General features: G+C 38.2%; 1 protein-coding gene across 1 annotated transcript in view; it reads right to left on the bottom strand.

Moving 5' to 3' along the window:
• LOC140238466 (reelin-like) overlaps positions 1-21,470 on the bottom strand; it is a 103,233-nt gene that overhangs the window by 24,321 nt on the left and 57,442 nt on the right. The window contains exon 36 of the mRNA XM_072318371.1: positions 215-435. Within this exon, the coding sequence (XP_072174472.1) occupies positions 215-435 (221 nt within the window). The remainder of the gene's footprint in view (positions 1-214; positions 436-21,470) is intronic.

Genomic DNA, 21,470 nt, shown 5'->3' with positions numbered 1-21,470 from the left:
ATCTTGTAGATTATGACGTGGGTGTCACGCATGCCAAATTTTGTCGCACCACTGATGGCCGGTGGGTGGGGGGGGGGGAGGAGGGGGGGGGGCGAATCTGCCCCCTCCAGTTTTAGCATAGCCAAAAAAGCCCAGCCAGATTAGGGTTGAACTGGATCCAAATTCAACAGCCCTAAAAGCAAGAGCGACAAGACTGAGAATATGTTACATGTACCTTCGAATGCTTCCTTCAGAAAGAAAGGATTTGCGGCAGTGGCATAGCAAGATGGTCCCCCGTAACCTGGGTCACAGCGGCAGCTGATCCCATCCACACAGGTTCCATGGCCGTTGCAGTTGAGGGGGCACCTGGGACCAATGTAGACCCCATCAAGGGCCCACTGTTTGGGAGTATCGGCAGCTCCATAGGAGCCCTGGTACCAGCGGAAGCGGACAGTGCTGGTCATGAACAAAACCAGGGCAATGAAGTACAACATCATCACTTGAAATTTATCATGATATTGCCTGATATACTTCTGACTTGATTTCACCAAAAAAAAAAATGAAATGTTTGCATGATAGGCTATTTCAATATGTCTAATTTTGATAGGAGAGATTCCAACTTAAACATTTTGTAGAATTTGTGAAAATTGCATGCTTCTGACCACCTGATACGAATACATTGTATGGTAGAAACCCAGCCTCTGGGAAAATTATGATAAAGAACAAGGTCTTTGAAGTTAGAGGGCTATCAAAATGCACTAAATGACACTCTGTTGTCTCACATGGTTGCAAAAAAGTTTGAAATTGTTTATTAGTGTGCTTTCTTCAAACTCTATTGAAACTTCTGTGAAGGGATTATGAGATTATCCCCAAATGTGGCATGCACATTACAAAGAATACATTCCATTCAGGATTACAGTGCTGATCACGTTAAACTTACCTACGCGTTACCCCAAAAACGCGTAGGTACGTGTACTTTCCGCGTTGCGTTTTGCCATACGCGTTCGCAACGCGTACACATTGTACAGCAAAATATTCCCCTCCCTTTCACTATTGTGGAATAGCGCCATCTTGCGGGCAACATTTCATTATCTGTATGTTCGCGCCCGCGCTCACACTGCAATGCGATCCACATCGGGCCGCGCCATGATATTGACTCAAAGTGAAAGAGCTTTATAACTGACTGTTAATTGAAGAAAAAGAAGAAAACACGTGTGCTTTTATAGTTTTAAGGTGTCACTGAGAAGGGGTGATGTATTCAAAAATGAATAAACACGTATTTTCGGCGTTGACTTGCTCATTTTTACCTGTCGGTGCTGAATATTGCTTTAGCTTGAGTTTCATTTTTATGGCATACTTGTTCTTCATGTTGATGTTTCTTTCAGTCCTTGGTGGTTGGTGTTGTTGGGTTTTGTTTTTTGTTTTTCGTGTGAGGTGACCTATTTTGTTTTAGTGTACGAGCTGAAATTTTCGCGGTGGTTTTATTTTCGCGAATTTCGCGAATCGTCTTTGAACCGCGAAAATAACAACACGCGAATAACTAAGGTTAGTTTACTTAGACCCTCGCAACCGCGAAATAAACAACACGCGAAAACGTCCCCCAAGTAGCTCTAGATTTGCAAAAATATCTGTACGCGAAAATTTCAGCTCGTACAGTTAATTGATATCGTTCTGAACGCATACAACCGCGTTAAATCACAAAAACCTAATGAATAAACACGTATTTTCGGCACTGGCTTGCTCATTTTTGCCTGTCGGTGCTGAATTTCTTCAGCTTTAGTTTCATTTTTATGGCATACTTGTTCTTCATGTTGATGTCTCTTTCATTCCTTGGGGGTTGGTGGTTTTTTTTTCCGTGTGAGGTGACCTATTTTGTTTTAATTCTTATCGTTCCCAACGCATACAACCGCGTTAAATCACAAAAACGTAATGAATAAACACGTTTTCACGGCGCTGCCTTGCTCAGAGTCATTTTTGCCTGTCGGTGCTGAATTTCTTCAGCTTTAGTTTCATTTTTATGGCATATGCTTGTTCTTCATGTTGATGTCTCTTTCATTCCTTGGGGGTTGGCGATTTTTTTTTTCTTTCTTTTTTTTTTCGTGTGAGGTGACCTATTTTGTTTTAATTCTTATCGTTCCGAACGCATACAACCGCGTTAAGTCACAAAAAACGTAACGAACAAACACGTTTTCACGGCGCCTGACTTGCCCTTCTTTTGCCTGTCGGTGCAGAATTTCTTTAGCTTGAGTTTCATTTTTATGGCATATTTGTTCTTCATGTTGATGTCTCTTTCATTCCTTGGGGGTTGGCGATTTTTTTTTCTTTTTTTTTCTTCTTTTTTTTTTCCGTGTGAGGTGACCCATTGTGTTTTAATTTTTATCGTTCCGAACGCATACAACCGCGTTAAATCACAAAAACGTAATGAATAAACATGTTTTCACGGCGCTGCCTTGCTCAGAGTCATTTTTGCCTGTCGGTGCTGAATTTCTTCAGCTTTAGTTTCATTTTTATGGCATGCTTGTTCTTCATGTTGATGTCTCTTTCATTCCTTGGGGGTTGGTGTTTTTGTTTTTGTTTTTTTCGTGTGAGGTGACCTATTTTGTTTTAATTCTTATCGTTACGAACGCATACAACCGCGTTAAGTCACAAAAAACGTAACGAACAAACACGTTTTCACGGCGCTGACTTGCCCTTCTTTTGCCTGTCGGTGCTGAATTTCTTTAGCTTGAGTTTCATTTTTATGGCATACTTGTTCTTCATGTTGATGTTGCTTTCATTCCTTGGGGTTGGTGGTTTGTTTGTTTTGTTGTTTTTTTTTCCGTGTGAGGTGACCTATTTTGTTTTAATTCTTATCGTTCCGAACGCATACAACCGTGTTAAATCACAAAAACGTAATGAATAAACACGTTTTCACGGCGCTGCCTTGCTCAGAGTCATTTTTGCCTGTCGGTGCTGAATTTCTTCAGCTTTAGTTTCATTTTTATGGCATGCTTGTTCTTCATGTTGATGTCTCTTTCATTCCTTGGGGGTTAGCGATTTTTTTTTCTTTCTTTTTTTTTTCGTGTGAGGTGACCTATTTTGTTTTAATTCTTATCGTTACGAACGCATACAACCGCGTTAAGTCACAAAAAACGTAACGAACAAACACGTTTTCACGGCGCTGACTTGCCCTTCTTTTGCCTGTCGGTGCTGAATTTCTTTAGCTTGAGTTTCATTTTTATGGCATACTTGTTCTTCATGTTGATGTTGCTTTCATTCCTTGGGGGTTGGCGATTTTTTTTTCCGTTTGAGGTGACCCATTTTGTTTTAATTCTTCTCGTTCCGAACGCATACAACCGCGTTAAATCACAAAAACGTAATGAATAAACACGTTTAAACGGCGCTGCCTTGCTCAGAGTCATTTTTGCCTGTCGGTGCTGAATTTCTTCAGCTTTAGTTTCATTTTTATGGCATATGCTTGTTCTTCATGTTGATGTCTCTTTCATTCCTTGGGGGTTGGCGATTTTTTTTTTTTTTTTTTTTCGTTTGAGGTGACCCATTTTGTTTTAATTCTTCTCGTTCCGAACGCATACAACCGCGTTAAATCACAAAAACGTAATGAATAAACACGTTTAAACGGCGCTGCCTTGCTCAGAGTCATTTTTGCCTGTCGGTGCTGAATTTCTTCAGCTTTAGTTTCATTTTTATGGCATGCTTGTTCTTCATGTTGATGTCTCTTTCATTCCTTGGGCGTTGGTGGTTGTTGTTGTTGTTGTTGTTTTTTTTTTTTCGTGTGAGGTGACCTATTTTGTTATCGTTCCGAACGCATACAAGCGCTTAAGTCACAAAAAACGTATAACGAACAAATTCGTTTTCACGGCGCTGACTTGCCCTTCTTTTGCCTGTCGGTGCTGAATTTCTTTAGCTTGAGTTTCATTTTTATGGCATACTTGCTCTTCATGTTGATGTCTCTTTCATTTTTTGGGAGTTGGCGATTTTTTTTTTTCCGTTTGAGGTTACCCATTTTGTTTTAATTCCTGTCGTTCCGAACGCATACTACCGCGTTAAATCACAAAAATGTAATGAATAAACACGTTTTCACGGCGCTGCCTTGCTCATAGTCATTTTTGCCTATCGGTGCTGAATTTCTTTAGCTTGAGTTTCATTTTTATGGCATGCTTGTTCTTCATGTTGATGTCTCTTTCATTCCTTGGGGGTTGGTGTTTGTTTGTTTGTTTGTTTGTTTGTTTTTGTGTGAGGTGACCTATTTTGTTTTAATTCGTAACGTTCCGAACGCATACAACCGCGTTAAATCACAAAAACGTAATGAATAAACACGTTTTCACGGCGCTGACTTGCTCATTTCTGCCTGTCGGTGCTGAGTTTCTTTAGCTTGAATTTCATTTTTATGGCATACATATTGGTACTTGTTCTTCATGTTGATGTTCCTTTCATTCCATGGGGGTTGGTAATTCTTTTTGTTGTTTGTGTAAGGTGACCTACATGTATTTTGTTTAAATTCTTATCGTTCCGAAAGCATACAACCGCGTAAAATAAAAAAATAAAATAATTTGGATACGGTAAATCGCGGTAGAGTGCGTTCTTCTTCACCACAGCCAGTTTCATCATCGAACCTTTCGACAAATGCAGGAGACTAAAGCTGTGATTGTTGTTTTATGAACTGTATATTGGCATGCAACGCTTGCGCAGCAGTGAAACAAAAATGTTATTCACAGGCTTACATCCTTTTTATTCCAATCCATTTGTTTACATATCTTAACCACACGCAAATCGAAGCGTCCACATCGTTCTCCAGCGCACCTCTAGCCCTAGGTCCTTGCCCGAAATGGGCTCTGGGACATTCCATTCAATGGGGTTTTTATTTTGCAACGTTGTCAACTAACTCTCATATAAGCAAGTTCATGCTACGGCTAATCTATTTTATGATGCATCATAATCTCATATGCTTAGATAACCTAGGTCGAATTTGCAGCTAGACATAGAAAAAGATTTGACATTCAATCGTGATACATTTGGTACAGGCACGTTTAACTGCTCATTCACCCTGTACTGTAATCCGCATGTCTGCTCCGCGCGTGTTTTCGCTATCACTAAAACTTCGATCGCGATGGTGTGTGTGTGTGTACTGTACTGTACGGTTCTTCGGCGGGGGCGTGGGCCGGCCGGGTCGATCGGCCGGCGGTCGTCAGATCGTCGACGAAACATAGACCACGCACCGCGCGGCGCAGCACGTGACTTGGTACCAAGGCACAAACAAATTGGACATACGTTGTACGAAGTCGTACATTCAAGAGCTAAAACAAACAATGGCGAAATCAAACTCCACTGAAATGGTATTGACGCTTTAATGTAATGAGTATATTCCAAGTTCATGTTTGCCCGAGTTTTGAGAAGAAATTCTATACTTTCATTTTTCCTCGCACGAGCTAGGAATGTGATCGGTGAACTAGCTACCTGTACCCATACAACAGTAGTGTGTACTGAAGAACAGTGGAGCGCGCGAGCAGCTAACACGCAGCTGCTAGCTTGTGTAGCTATCAAAGAGATTTTTCTCCTCCCCACCACTAATGGGCGGACAATGGAGTCAGTGATTTCATGTCTTCTTTTAGACGGCACAGATTGGGGACCCTAACCCTAAACCTAACCCTAACCCTAAAACCCTAACCCTAATCCAACGTGTTTCCCATAGGTTTAATACGCGCCATGCCCCAATCTGTGCCGTCTAAAAAAAAAAAAAAACAAAACAAAACAAAACAAAACAAAAAAAAAAACGCGAGCCCGCCATTGTACCACTTAGTAATGGCGGACTTTGCCTACTAAGTATGGTAGCCCCACTACTGTAAAAGTGGATATTTTCGCGCGACTAATTTTTCGCGCTAGGCCGGGTCAGAAGAGTTTCGCGTGTTTTTAATTCCGCGGAATCAAGACATCACGCACAGGAACGTATGGCAAGCAAAAATATTCGCGTGTTTTTATTTTCGCGCTAGTTTCTGGTTGCGCGAAATGCGCGAAAATTTCAACACCGCGAAAATTTCCACTTTTACAGTACATATCGACCACCCTTCTTGAAACCGACCGCGTATAATTCGCGCACTGAACACTGAGTACGCACTTCTCTGCGCGCAAAGCACATAAAAATGGATTGGCTTTGAATGTAGATTAGGATGGTGTGGGAAAACGCGATAATTCACTGTTCATTAATGGTTTTAATCAAGGACAAAATTTCGAATGAATATTTTCACCGAATCGTAATGACAGCACAATGTAATGTCTATGGAAGTTTCTAAAAGGCTTCTAAAAAGCTTCGTACAACACGGTGTTCAATACAACTCGGTTTACGTGCATTGTCAATGCAAAATCAGCGGTCGATCCTAAAAACGCGATTTACCGCGGGGAGCTGAAACGAGGCCACGCAAGTTCGTCGGCGATATTTTTGCACTGAAACTTCGAATCGAAAAGGGAACAACGGCATTTGATAGAGCTGGATTTTCTCAATCACGTAGGTCAAGTTTTTTACGTGAATTTCAGTGTTAAATATTCTTATCAAGCAAATGAACATTAGGCGGTCGATTAGTAGTAGGTCCAACCCTATACATTTTCTACAGCGCGTATTACGCGAACTTCTGAACTTTTACGCGAGTACGCACTTGATTTTGGCAACGTTAGGAATGCACCAAATAAACTTTCAAACTTTCAACCAGGGCCCCGTTTCATAGAAGATGTTAGGATGTCAACTCTTGCTGGAATGGCAACTTCCCATAGCAACAGCCAATCAGGAAGCTGCATTCTTGTTGTTACCATGACAATTGACATTCCAGCAAGAGTTGTTATCATATAAACTTTTTATGAAATGGGGCCCTGATAAGCCTACGGTGTGCTGCAGATTCTTGGGGCGAAATTTGCCTTTATTAAAGCCCTTCTGGTATTTTGAATTTGTACAATAATTCTTATTCTATATAAGATAACAAATAAAACTACTTCATATATTTACTATATATTTTAAAGCGTAATACAATTTTTTTTTTCAGTCTAAGAAAAATTGTTTCAAATAAAAAAAAAAAAAATAACATGTACAGTTCTTGATTCAAGTCTAAATTCCATGCGCCTTCTTGCAGCTACCCATGGATAAGATGCATTTAAGTAATCAGCTGTTACGGAGTTGTAGGCCTACTACCTTCAGCCCCTATTAGACTGTAATTCTGGCTGTCATTTTATCGGTGGCGTTTATGATTTTATACTCTTACCCATAAAAAAAAGAGGCAAATACGAACATTATGAAATGAGTAAGTTTTTGTCAGAATTCCTTATCAAATATCAATTGTTGACATAATAGTTTTCAGATTTCACTTGCTTCATTATCAAAGCTGTGTACATCTTAGTTGCTTCATAAGAATTCACCTTTGATTTATGATTTTACAAACGAATTTTCATTGTTCACCTATTTTTTCTTAATTTCATGTTGTAATATTAACTTATTTCACGATGGCATGTGTAGGGCTGCCAACTCTCACTCATTTTGGTCCATTCTCACTCTAAAACTTTATTTCATTCGCATGCATTTCTACTGATCTCACTCATTTTGACTCCTAAATTATAGCACTGGCCTATGGGAGTCTCACTCTCAACTAGTTTCCAATGTTGGCAGCCCTGGTGGTTGTCTTTCCATGGCAAGATGTGGCATTTTTTTTCCATCCAGGGTCAAAGAAGAAACCGACAGGAAGGAAATGAAAAAGGATAGAATGAAACACCTGCTCAGCAGGCTTTTTTTTATCGATATGACACAAATAGTGAACGTAGTACGGTACATTTATAGAAATTCGGTAAAGTTCTGAATAGGTCATTAGTGGAAAAATAAGCAAAAAATTTGGGGGATTCCATCGGATCGAGATCTAGATCTAAATAGAAACTATAAGTACGCATTACAGCAGACTGGACCTGATACAAACCTACTGACTAGCTATGATTATACATGTATGGTCTATAGACTCTATCAACTAACGTTAGACAATTCTCCAACATAAAGATGTAGTGAACTTATAACACGTGAATCATTGACGTGCGTGACATCGAAGATCCTATATTACGATCTTTATTATACTAGTTGTGCGTTGACCTCTAAGCTAGCTGGATGAGCACAGATGAGCCGCAGACTTTACGCACCAAAACTCTACTGTACTGTGTATCTAACACACAGACAGACACACACACACACACACACACACACACACACTGCGTTCATTCGGCATGCAGCACACTGGGCATTTTGCCTCTTTGATATAACAAGGGTATGTGTACATGGTAATGGTAGGAGACTCTGTTGTGGTACCTTGTAGGTGTGCGCGCTACCTATCACGCCTACCGTACATACGGTGTATGTACACACCAATGGTACACACACACTGGCTCCCCCTCCCCCCCCCCCCCCCACACACACATGATGAGATGAGCATGCTGTAGCTGCATGCTGCATGAAAACAGCTGCTAAACACGGGCAGCTCGCGGTACGGTACTGTGTGGCAGTATACTAGTATTATGGTACTAGTATACGGCACTGCTGTGTTAGCTAAGGCACCCAGGAGATCCACACGAGTGCAACAGTTACTTTGTACAGAGATAGCGTGTAGGCTATGTCGGTAGGATTGTACAAGAACAACAGTAGGTCTACTACATACAAATACAAGTATACTAATAGTACGTAGGTGTCCAAGACTGCATTGTAACCGACACCCCATTACGACAATTATCAAGCTATAAATAGATCCCCCAAAAAAATCAATAACAATACAGACTGTAGGGCCTATACTGCCTTAAGGTGTTTGGTTCAGAGTTAATTTTCTTCAACATATTCTAAGCTGTTGACATTACAAAGATATACCTACAATTTGTCTCTTTCTAAATTACGTGAAAATTGCCTGTCAGATATGCATGTTAGTCACTTTTTAGAGTAATTAGTAAAAGATTAAAAAGACAATAGTTCATACTCCGATGTTACTATCTGACTGTTTTGCAAAATGTCATTGATTTGTTTATCATAGCTGTAACTTTGATACATTTTTTCGGAGCTTTTCTTTTAGTTCTTACAAAGTTGTCTTCGCGTATACTTCAATTGTATGTAATGGATGGTTCCCAGTTTGCTTTACATTGTTGTTCGTACTAATCACTACCAGGTTTTTACAGTTTTGTTGAGACAACGCAGTTTGTGTTTCCCAGCTGAAGAGAGCAGCGTAAAGCTTTTCTGTGAACTTGAAGGGAACATTTTGTTTACAGATGTTTTATTCAATAATTTTCCCAATCAATTTCACAGAAGGTCCCGGACACAAATTGGTCTCAAATAACCCTATAAGGGACCGAAACTGGGAAAGGAAATTTAAGAAAGGAAATTCGTTACTTGAAATTTGAGCGGTTATAACAACCACATTCTGTGTAAACACCTAATCAAAATTCAGTGGGGACAGAACTGCAAATCATGCTCAGTCGAATTTTTCCTTTTCCAGTACTGGGGACTTAAAGTGGATCTGTTTACTTACTTTAGTTGTTACTGTTACATTTCGCGTAGTTTTTCTCTTTATGATAATGTTTGGTCCATAGTTTGCTTTCTATTGCAATTCGTACTAAATCACTACCAGTTTTTACAGTTTTGTTGAGACAACGCAGTTTGTGTTTCCCAGCTGAAGAGAGCAGCGTTAAGCTTTTCTGTGAACTTGAAGGGAAAAATTTGTTTACAGGTGTTTTGTTCGATAATTTTCCCAATCAATTTCACAGAAGGTCCCGGACACAAATTAGTCTCAAATAACCCTATAAGGGACCGAAACTGGAAAAGGAAATTTAATAAAGGAAATTATTTACTCGAAATTTGAGCGGTAATAACCACATTCTGTGTAAACACCTAATGAAAATTCAATGGGGATAGAACTGCAAATCATGCTTTCGAATTTTTCCTTTTCCAGTACTGGGGACTTAAAGTTCCTCTGTTTACTTACTTTAGTTGTTATTGTTACATTTCGCGTAGTTCTCTTTCATGATAATACATGATTCACAATTTGCTTTACACTGCAATTACATTGCAAGCCGATATGAGAAGAAGGACGGGGCGCATGCCTAGCACCTGACCTCCCGCCACGCGAGCCAGAGAGTCATCATGCAGTCTTCTATACAAGAAAAAAATAGCGGAGGAGGTATCACTGGGAGCCGGCAAGCGATATCTGTTTTAACTCCTGAAGCAGTACGAGTCAACGGGCTCCACAGGAGTGAAGAAGATTAATCCCCGCCCTCGAAGCTCGAAGACTTCCGTACCATTATCTACAACCTGTGAGGTCCTTTCAACGACAGCTCTGATAGGGACATTCAACTTGCCACAGACTACCATCTTGTAGACGCGTCTTGCTCTATACCATCAGGCGGGGTGCAGGCAAGGCCGAGGCTGGGCCCCTGAAACAACGGCTCTTTTTAGAGCCACCAGAGATTCAAGAAAGAACAAAGAGATACTCTCATGATTGAACATAATATCACTTTCTCAACTTTCTTCCCTATCTTTTCCTACCCTACATTTATACGAATAGGAAGCTCCCTATTGCATGCATACGAAACTGTTTTTTCATCCCTCTTTTCCCTTGCCTCCATTGTAAGAAAATAGTGTTGTGTGACATTGACAATGTTATTGCATCATATTTCTCTGCAAGTGAGAGGTGAGTTTTCTGTTCATGTGTTTATGTGCACTGCAGTTGAAAAGTGTTCGAAATTCCTTTCCCGTGTATCGTGGAAACTCGATAGATCTAGGCCTACTAAAGGAGATCTCACATACAAGGAATACAGTACTTACATCAAAATATTTTTTCCGTTCCCAATGAATTCATTTCCTCTTCCTTCTTTGCTTTGATCGTTTATTGACAGTTGACTCGACGTACCGAGTTTCCACCGTACATTACATGTATTTTCGCGGAGTGTTCGGTGCTGCGAACTACGGCTATAGGGCCTACTTATATTTCTATTTTCATTTCTGTCGTTTCTGACCTTGTTTGTTACGATTACTTCGGTCTGATATTACTTAGTTCATTCCCTCTATATTTTCTTTCAAGTGCCTCGCACAGTACATGCACTTTCGGAGCGGCAATTTCTCCGCTTCACTGCAGTATTTCGTAGGAAGCTGATCCCAACCGCTTCGATGTGCTGTATGTTATCTTTTGTAATGTTTGTGTTGTCGTTGGTTGTGGGGAAAATTGTTGATACTTCGTGATTTTGCTAAGGCGTTTATCTCGAGTGATGATGGTGGTCGTGTTTCTTAATGTTGATAGGAAAAGGACAACATGATCTGAGTGATGGTGATGATAATGATGCTGGTGTGAATGCTGAGCGTACCGTGTCCTTCTTTTACTTTTATTTCATTTCTCCCTCTTTTACCCTTCTGGTTGGGGGAGGTGGTTGTGGCCTATAAGTTACCACATAATTCTTTATTATATATGTTGACAAATTCACTCTAATAGTTGGCAATTATCTTTCAATCATTTACTGATGATCAGGGACACTTCCGTTCCTGTTACTTCGGCGATGTCATTTCTATTGAGCATGTGTATATTACTGGTCGTTTCGTGGTTATTACGCATAAAAATATATGCGTTCATTCGATACCTTTACTTGCAATAATGCGAATCTACGCGTTCTATACGTATACATGTATTTCAACACAATAGGGCGGTTTTTTGATGCACAAATAATCTATCGTGCGTATAAGGTCTTTCACGATTTTTTAGAGACTATAAAAGCTCACATTATCCTAATGAATCATGTAAACATTTAAGACATCAAGCCAGATACAGATAGGTCCAGTAGGTCTATCATTTCCTGTTGACCAGGTTTATTTACATCGGTATATATACATCCGAACACAAACAGGCTTTCTGGCGGTTTTATAAGAGAAGCATACACGCATTTATTCATTGCCTTTTGCTGTTGCACACCGAATGTCTGCTTTTTGAAATGAATAATTACTATGCAAGTTTTCCATTACAAAAGGGATCTGCCACATTAATTTCTTTCTAACCCTAACCCTAGCCCTAACCCTAACACTTTTCAACAGCAAAAGATAATAAATGCGTATATGCTTTAGAGTGAATTACAGTCAACACTATAAAGCATTTTTGGTAACTATATAGGCCACATAACCCCCCCCCCCCCCCCCCCCGCCGCCGCCTCGCCCAGGGACACTTCCCATTCCTGTTACTTCGGCGATGTCATTTCTATTGAGCATGTGTACCTACACGTTTGGTGGTTATTACGTATGCGTTCATTCGATACAATAATGCGAATCTACGCGTTCTATATAGTATTACGTATACATGTATTTAAACTCAGGAGGGCGGGTTTTTTTGGGGGGGGGGTGCACAAAATAATCTATTGTGCGTACTAAGGTCTTTTACGATTTTTTGAGACTATAAAAGCTAACATTATCCTCATGAATCATGTAAACATTTAAGACATCAAGCCAGATACAGATAGGTCCAGTATGTCTATCATTCCCTGTTGATCAGGTTTATTTACACCTGTTGACCAGGTTTATTTACATCGGTATATACATCCGAACACAAACAGGCTTTCTATCGGTTTTATAAGAGAAGCATATACGCATTTATTCATTGTCTTTTGCTGTTGCACACCGGTCCGAATGTCTGCCTTTTGAAATGAATATGCAAGTATTCCATTAGAAAAGGGATTAGCCACATAACCCTAACCCTAACCCTAGCCCTAACCCTAATCCTTTACAACAGGAAAATAAAATGCTTTTTAGTGTTGACAAATTCACTTTAATAGATGGCAATTATATTTCAGTCATTTATTACTAATCCAGGGACATTTTCCATTTCTGTAACTTCGGCGATGTCATTTCTATTGATCATGTGTATCTACACGTTGTGATTGTAGCTACGCATATTAATGCGTTCATACCTTTACTAACTTGCGATAATGCGAATCGACGCGTTCTGTGTTTACATGTATTTAGACACAAGAGGGCGGTTATTTTTTATGCACAAAATTAATCATCTGTCGTGCGTACTATAGATGTTTCGCGATTTTTTAGAGACTACAAAAGCTCACATTATGCTAATGAATCATGTAAACATTTAAGATGTCAAGCCAGATACAGATTGGTCCAGTAGGTCTATCATTCCCTGTTGACCAGGTTTATTTACATCAGTATATACATCCGAACACAAACAGGCTTTCTAGCGGTTTTATAAGAGAAGCATATACACGCATTTATCCATTGTCTTTTGCTGTTGTACACCGAATGTCTGCGTTTTGAAATGATTATGCAAGTATTCCATTACAAAAGGGATCTGCCACATTAATTTCTTTCTCACCCTAACCCTAACCCTAACCCTTAACCCTAACCCTAACCCTTTTCGAAAGCAAAAGATAATAAATGCGTATATGCTTCAGAGTGAGTTACAGTCAACACTATAAAGCATTTTTGGTAACTATATAGGCCACATAACCCCCCCCCCCTCCCGCCGCCTCGCCCAGGGACACTTCCCATTCCTGTTACTTCGGCGATGCCATTTCTATTGAGCATGTGTACCTACACGTTTGGTGGTTATTACGCATAAATATGCGTTCATTCGATACTTTTACTTGCAATAATGCGAATCTACGCGTTCTATATAGTATTACGTATCAGGAGGGCGGTTTTTTTTTTTTTTTTTTTTTTTTTTGGTGCACAAAATAATCTATTGTGCGTACTAAGGTCTTTTACGATTTTTTGAGACTATAAAAGCTAACATTATCCTAATGAATCATGTAAACATTTAAGACATCAAGCCAGATACAGATAGGTCCAGTAGGTCTATCATTCCCTGTTGACCAGGTTTATTTACATCGGTATATACATCCGAACACAAACAGGCTTTCTATCGGTTTTATAAGAGAAGCATATACGCATTTATTCATTGTCTTTTGCTGTTGCACACCGGTCCGAATGTCTGCCTTTTGAAATGAATATGCAAGTATTCCATTAGAAAAGGGATTAGCCACATTAATATCTTTCTAACCCTAACCCTAACCCTAACCCTAACCCTAACCCTAGCCCTAACCCTAATCCTTTACAACAGCAAAATAAAATGCTTTTTAGTGTTGATAAATTCACTTTAATAGATGGCAGTTATATTTCAGTCATCTATTACTGATCCAGGGACATTTTCCATTTCTGTAACTTCGGCGATGTCATTTCTATTGATCATGTGTATCTACACGTTGTGATTGTAGCTACGCATATTAATGCGTTCATACCTTTACTAACTTGCGATAATGCGAATCGACGCGTTCTGTGTTTACATATTGTATAGACACAAGAGGGCGGTTATTTTCTTATGCACAAAATTAATAATCTATTGTGCGTACTATAGATGTTTCGCGATTTTTTAGAGACTACAAAAGCTCACATTATGCTAATGAATCATGTAAACATTTAAGATGTCAAGCCAGATACAGATAGGTCCAGGATAGGTCTATCATTCCCTGTTGACCAGATTTACATCAGTATATACATCCGAACACAAACAGGCTTTCTAGCGGTTTTATAAGAGAAGCATACACGCATTTATCCATTGTCTTTTGCTGTTGTACATCGAATGTCTGCGTTTTGAAATGAATATGCAAGTATTCCATTACAAAAGGGATCTGCCACATTAATTTCTTTCTAACCCTAACCCTAACCCTAACCCTAACCCTTAACCCTAACCCTTTTCAACAGCAAAAGATAATAAATGCGTATATGCTTTAGAGTGAGTTACAGTCAACACTATAAAGCATTTTTGGTAACTATATAGGCCACATACCCCCCCCCCCCCCCCCCCCCCCGCCGCCTCGCCCAGGGACACTTCCCATTCCTGTTACTTCGGCGATGTCATTTCTAATGAGCATGTGTACCTACACGTTTGGTGGTTATTACGCATAAATATGCGTTCATTCGATACTTTTACTTGCAATAATGCGAATCTACGCGTTCTATATAGTATTACGTATACATGTATTTAAACTCAGGAGGGCGGTTTTTTTTTTTTTTTTTTTTGTGCACAAAATAATCTATTGTGCGTACTAAGGTCTTTTACGATTTTTTGAGACTATAAAAGCTAACATTATCCTAATGAATCATGTAAATATTTAAGACATCAAGCCAGATACAGATAGGTCCAGTAGGTCTATCATTCCCTGTTGACCAGGTTTATTTACATCGGTATATACATCCGAACACAAACAGGCTTTCTAGCGGTTTTATAAGAGAAGCATATACGCATTTATTCATTGTCTTTTGCTGTTGCACACCGAATGTCTGCCTTTTGAAATGAATATGCAAGTATTCCATTAGAAAGGGATTAGCCACATTAATTTCTTTCTAACCCTAACCCTAACCCTAGCCCTAACCCTAATCCTTTACAACAGCAAAATAAAATGCTTTTTAGTGTTGACAAATTCACTTTAATAGATGGCAATTATATTTCAGTCATTTATTACTGATCCAGGGACATTTTCCATTTCTGTAACTTCGGCGATGTCATTTCTATTGATCATGTGTATCTACACGTTGTGATTGTAGCTACGCATATTAATGCGTTCATACCTTTACTAACTTGCGATAATGCGAATCGACGCGTTCTGTGTTTACATGTATAGACACAAGAGGGCGGTTATTTTTTTTTATGCACAAAATTAATCATCTATCGTGCGTACTATAGATGTTTCGCGATTTTTTAGAGACTACAAAAGCTCACATTATGCTAATGAATCATGTAAACATTTAAGATGTCAAGCCAGATACAGATAGGTCCAGTAGGTCTATCATTCCCTGTTGACCAGATTTACATCAGTATATACATCCGAACACAAACAGGCTTTCTAGCGGTTTTATAAGAGAAGCATACACGCATTTATTCATTGTCTTTTGCTGTTGTACACCGAATGTCTGCCTTTTGAAATGATTATGCAAGTATTCCATTAGAAAAGGGATTAGCCACATTAATATCTTTCTAACCTAACCCTAACCCTAACCCTAGCCCTAACCCTAATCCTTTACAACAGCAAAATAAAATGCTTTTTAGTGTTGACAAATTCACTTTAATAGATGGCAATTATATTTCAGTCATTTATTACTGATCCAGGGACATTTTCCATTTCTGTAACTTCGGCGATGTCATTTCTATTGATCATGTGTATCTACACGTTGTGATTGTAGCTACGCATATTAATGCGTTCATACCTTTACTAACTTGCGATAATGCGAATCGACGCGTTCTGTGTTTACATGTATAGACACAAGGGGCGGTTATTTTTTTTATGCACAAAATTAATCATCTATTGTGCGTATAAATTTCGCGATTTTTTAGAGACTACAAAAGCTCACATTATGCTAATGAATCATGTAAACATTTAAGACATCAAGCCAGATACAGATCAGGTTTATCATTCCCTGTTGACAAGGTTTATTTACATGTATATACATCCGAACACAAACAGGCTTTCTAGCGGTTTTATAAGAGAAGCATATACGCATTTATTCATTGTCTTTTGCTGTTGCACACCGAATGTCTGCCTTTTGAAATGAATATGCAAGTATTCCATTACAAAAGGGATTTGCCACATTAATCTTTCTAATCCTAACCCTAACCCTAGCCCTAACCCTAATCCTTTACACCAGCAAAATATAATAAAATTATGGCCTATATGAGTCAAGTTACCAAATTATGGTTTTTAGTGTTGACAAATTCACTCTAATAGATGGCAATTATAAAATTTCAATCATTTATTAATGATCCAGGGACATTTTCCATTCCTATAACTTCGGCGATGTCATTTCTAATGATCATGTGTATCTACACGTTGTGGTTGTAACTACTTGTACGCATATTTATGCATTCATTTGATACCTTTACTTGCAATAATGCGAATCGACACGTTCTGTGTTTACATGTATTTAGACACAAGAGGGCGGTTATTATTATTATTTTTTTGATGCACAATCATCTATGATGCACAATCTTTCGCGATTTTCTAGAGACTATAAAAGCTCACATTATCCTAATGAATCATGTAAACATTTAAGATATCAAGCCAGATACAGATAGGTTCAGTAGGTCTATCATTCCCTGTTGACCAGGTTTATTTACATCAGTATATACCTTCGAACACAAACAGGCTTTCTAGCGGTTTTATAAGAGAAGCATAACGCATTTTTTATTCATTGTCTTTTGCTGTTGTAAACCGAATGTCTGCCTTTTGAAATGAATATATAGTATTCCATTACGAAAAGTTTCTGGCCGGCAGTTTCCAATTCAAAGTGGTACAAAAACAGATGTCATCAAGGAAGTATTGCCACATTTTTCTGGATGGCCCATTCTTAGCATCAATCTCCATAAAATCATAATTCGCTCAGCAAAAAAATATTCCAGAAGCACGTGTATTTTATTCTACATAGGGACCGAAACGCTCTTGTCCGTGTTAAGGGTGGGGCGGGAGGTGGGGGGGATGTACAAAACGTGGCCTATATGTTGTTTAGTTACCAAAAATGCTTGATAGTGTTGACAATAATGCACTCTAATAGATATATTTCAATCATTTATTACTGGATCAGGGACACTTTAAATTCCTGTTACTTCGGCGATGTCATTTCTATCGAGCATGTGTATCTACACGTTTTGATGATTATTACGCATATTCATGCGTTCATTCGATACCGTTACTTGCAATATTGCAAACATACGCGTTCTATACATTAAACACAAGAGGGTGGTTATTCGATGCACAAAAATTTAATAATAATCTATCGTGCGTACTATAGATCTTTCACGATTTTTAGACACTACAAAAGCTCATGATATCGCAATGAATAGTGTAAACATTTCGACATCAAGCCAGGTACAGGGAGGTCTACTAGGTCTATTGTTCACTGCTGACCAGGTTTATTCACATTGGTATATGTATATTTATCAGAACACAAGCAGGCTTTCTAGTGGTTATAAGAGACATAGATATGATTATATTCAATATCTTCTGCTGCTGTAAGCCGTATAATGTCCGCTTTTTGAAGTGTATATTCCATTACGAAAGGATTCTGCACCGGCAGTTTCCATTCAAAGTGGTAGAAAAACAGATGTTATCAAGAAATTATTGCATCATTAATGTCTTTCAGTGGCCTATTCTGAGCATCAATCTTCACACAATCATATTTCGCTCAGCAAAAATTATTCCAGAGGTAGCTTATTTAGGGACCGGAACGTTCTTTTGTGTGTTAAGGAAGGGAGGGAGATGTTGTGGCCTTTGATAGAAGTTAGCAAATAATGCGTTATATTGTTGACAAATTCACTCTAATAGATGGCAATAATCTTTCAATCACGTTTACTACTATATTAGGGATACTTCCCATTTCTGTACTACTGCAATGTAATTTCTGGCGAGTACAATGTATGTTAATTCACACGTTTTGGTGGTTAATAAGCATATTGGTGCATTCGATACCTTTACTGGAAATAATGCGAATGTACGCGTTCTGCGTACATCTAAACAGAAGAGGGCGGTTATTCGATGCGCAGATAATCAATTACGCGTACTACAGATCTTTCATGATTCTGTAGAGAGTATAAAGGGTCACATTAATGTTTACAAGATTATTAGGATTATGTGAGCCTTTAAAATGCTTCAAAATCTCCCACTACATAACGATGGCGAGCTGCTTTTTTTTTTCCTTCTATACAGTGCGTATAAGAGCCATTTTCATTGGTACATGTATAAGTGTTATATTAAGGTTAGCAACTAATGCTTTATAGTGTTTACAAATCTACTCAAATAGCTGGCAATTATCCCTCACTCATTTATTACTGAATCAGAGACACTTCCCATCCCTGTTACTATAACTGCGATGTCAGTTCTATTGAGCATGTGTATCCACACGTTTTGGTGTTTATCACGCATTTTATACGCGTTCATTCGATACCTTTGTTGGTTACAATGCGAATGTATGCGTTTTACGTACGTTCTAACAAAAGTGGGTGGTTCTTCGACGAACAGAATACAGTTTGTAACCTATAAAACATGCAAACAATAGAACTTTCATGATCGTCTTAATAGTAATATTTGCCTACATAATCGTGATGGAGTTCATGAACACTTTAGACATCGTAGGTGTTTCACACTCAGTTGAGCATATTTATTCACATCATCCATTCAAACTGTGGTGGTTACAACGGAAATATATGCATTCTTTATTACCTTTTCTGGTTATGATGCGAATATACGGACTTCACGCACATATCTAAACACAAGTGGACGTTTATTCAATGCAGACGTTTTTGGTTTTTTTATTTAACGTCATACGATATATTTTTTCACGATCGTTATATACAATAGTGGGGAAAAAACATACATAGGCCGATAGAATCATAATGGAACTTAGGAACTTAGAAATCACGCAAGGCACAGATAGGCCGAATCCGTCTTGCACTATAATGAAGCATGTTTGTTCATGTTTATGCACACTTTGTCTTGGTTGTAATCCAAATATACGCATTAATTCACTTCGTTTTGATGATTACAGCGAGAATGCATGCGTCTGAAATGCATAAAGAACCAATACAAGATTCGTAGGTGATATCTAATGTTACGTTTAGACCAATCTAAAATTGTCAACATAATAATAAACACTACCATCCATGATTCATTTTCACGTCGCTACCCTGCTTTGGACTTTCCAGGAATCCTTATCAGTACCTGGGGATGGACTCGTCAAAACATCATTTTGGTACTAATGTGACGTAGAATACACAGCGCGATTAAAAAAATGAAATGCTTAAAATATCATTATGTATACGAGGTACATTATTTTATTATCACTTTATGTTGACTTATATGTTTCAGTTTAAATATGGACACTTTCATCCAAATTAAAAAAAAAAAAGTATTTGAATATGATCATACATGTAAGTACAATCTGATTGTAATTTATGTTATGAAAGAAGTGTTATGCATATCACAATAACAGAGAAAACTAATTATAAGTGCACATTCTATTATATCATCGTACTGAAAATGTTCACTCTGTAACCATTTATTATCATCATACATATTACATGATATCATAGTTACACTGTGTAATAATATCAAATTATAAAAACGACATACTTCTTTTTCTTCTCTTTACCGACAATGTCGATGTACATGACCGTATAGGACCTACTCTTGTTAGAAAAGAGAAAGATATGATTTTACGAATACATGTATCTATCATGTTACACCGATAATGATTTCTCAATTACTCTTAATCATATCATGGAAGCTGGAAATATGCAGATGTCAGTTGAAATCAGTACTGTCTAAAGAAACCAGTTAAATGGAAGGAGTGACAAATAAGCATTGAAACAAAATCATTCATAACGCAGTCATAGGATTATGCCTCATTCACTTTGTCAAAACGTCGGGAAGAACCTCAAACATTAACCACTTCAAATTCTGTCATTCGGAAGTTGTGCATAACTTTATGATCAGCTTAAAGAAAAATACTTGGTATCCCAGAGTACGTAGTCTCCGTTTTATATAGGGCTACAGTTGTAACATACCGGTACGTATAAAATGCAATATATCAGAATATAGTCATGACCGTAATTTCATGTTCACCCGTCTGCTGATGATAAACGCCTAGTTGCAATAAGCATATCTAACAACGCAAAGGAATGCATGGAACTTAATAATAAACGCGTACGGCAGGCTGTCATACGAGATGTATACATGAATACTTTAGCCATGATTTTTTTAAATAAAATTTCATAGAGCAATTGAATATCAAAAAAGCTAAAACAATACGAAGAGTATTCAGTGATTCAAGCGGTATATTATCAACGCCTTTTCAGCTGCATGAGGATTCGTATAGCCATTCTAATTGTTCTTGAATTTCTAATGTATAGGCTTAGCAAAATGTGGAAAGGTTACAAATTCGAAAAGGACTTACTTGACTAGGGACAAAACAATCGAAACACATAATAGAAACTAAATATTTACTATTTCATCTCGGAAAATGTAGGACTCTGACAGGAAACATAGATACAATTGTATTGTGGTCAATAGAAATAGGTAAAAGTTGTTTATCACACATTTTCAGCTTATAGAGGAGAAAAATAATACATCACCACTACCAGAATGGACAGTTGGTTTTCTTCTAAAAATGACCACTTAGACATACTGTGCATACATTAACAGACATTCACCAGAAGAAAATATGCAAAAAAAAAAAAAAAAAATACAGTCTGTCCAAAAAACAAATAAACAAAAAAAAAAAAAAAAAAAAAAACCCAGAAAGACACCAAGGTAATTTGGTTTTCTGAACCAGGACGGGGACTTTCAGCGACACAGGGTTTGAGAACAAGTGAATAGTAATAATGATAATACTAAACCCAATAGAATACTCCGATAAAAGTTGTAAAACTGCTGCACCGATGTCCTTGTTTTCATGACATCAT

This window comes from Diadema setosum, chromosome 2 (assembly GCF_964275005.1).
Source record: "Diadema setosum chromosome 2, eeDiaSeto1, whole genome shotgun sequence".
NCBI classification, from domain to species: Eukaryota; Metazoa; Echinodermata; class Echinoidea; order Diadematoida; family Diadematidae; genus Diadema; species Diadema setosum.
Note: the sequence above shows the minus strand (reverse complement) of the source record. Positions and strands in the feature narration are given on the sequence as shown.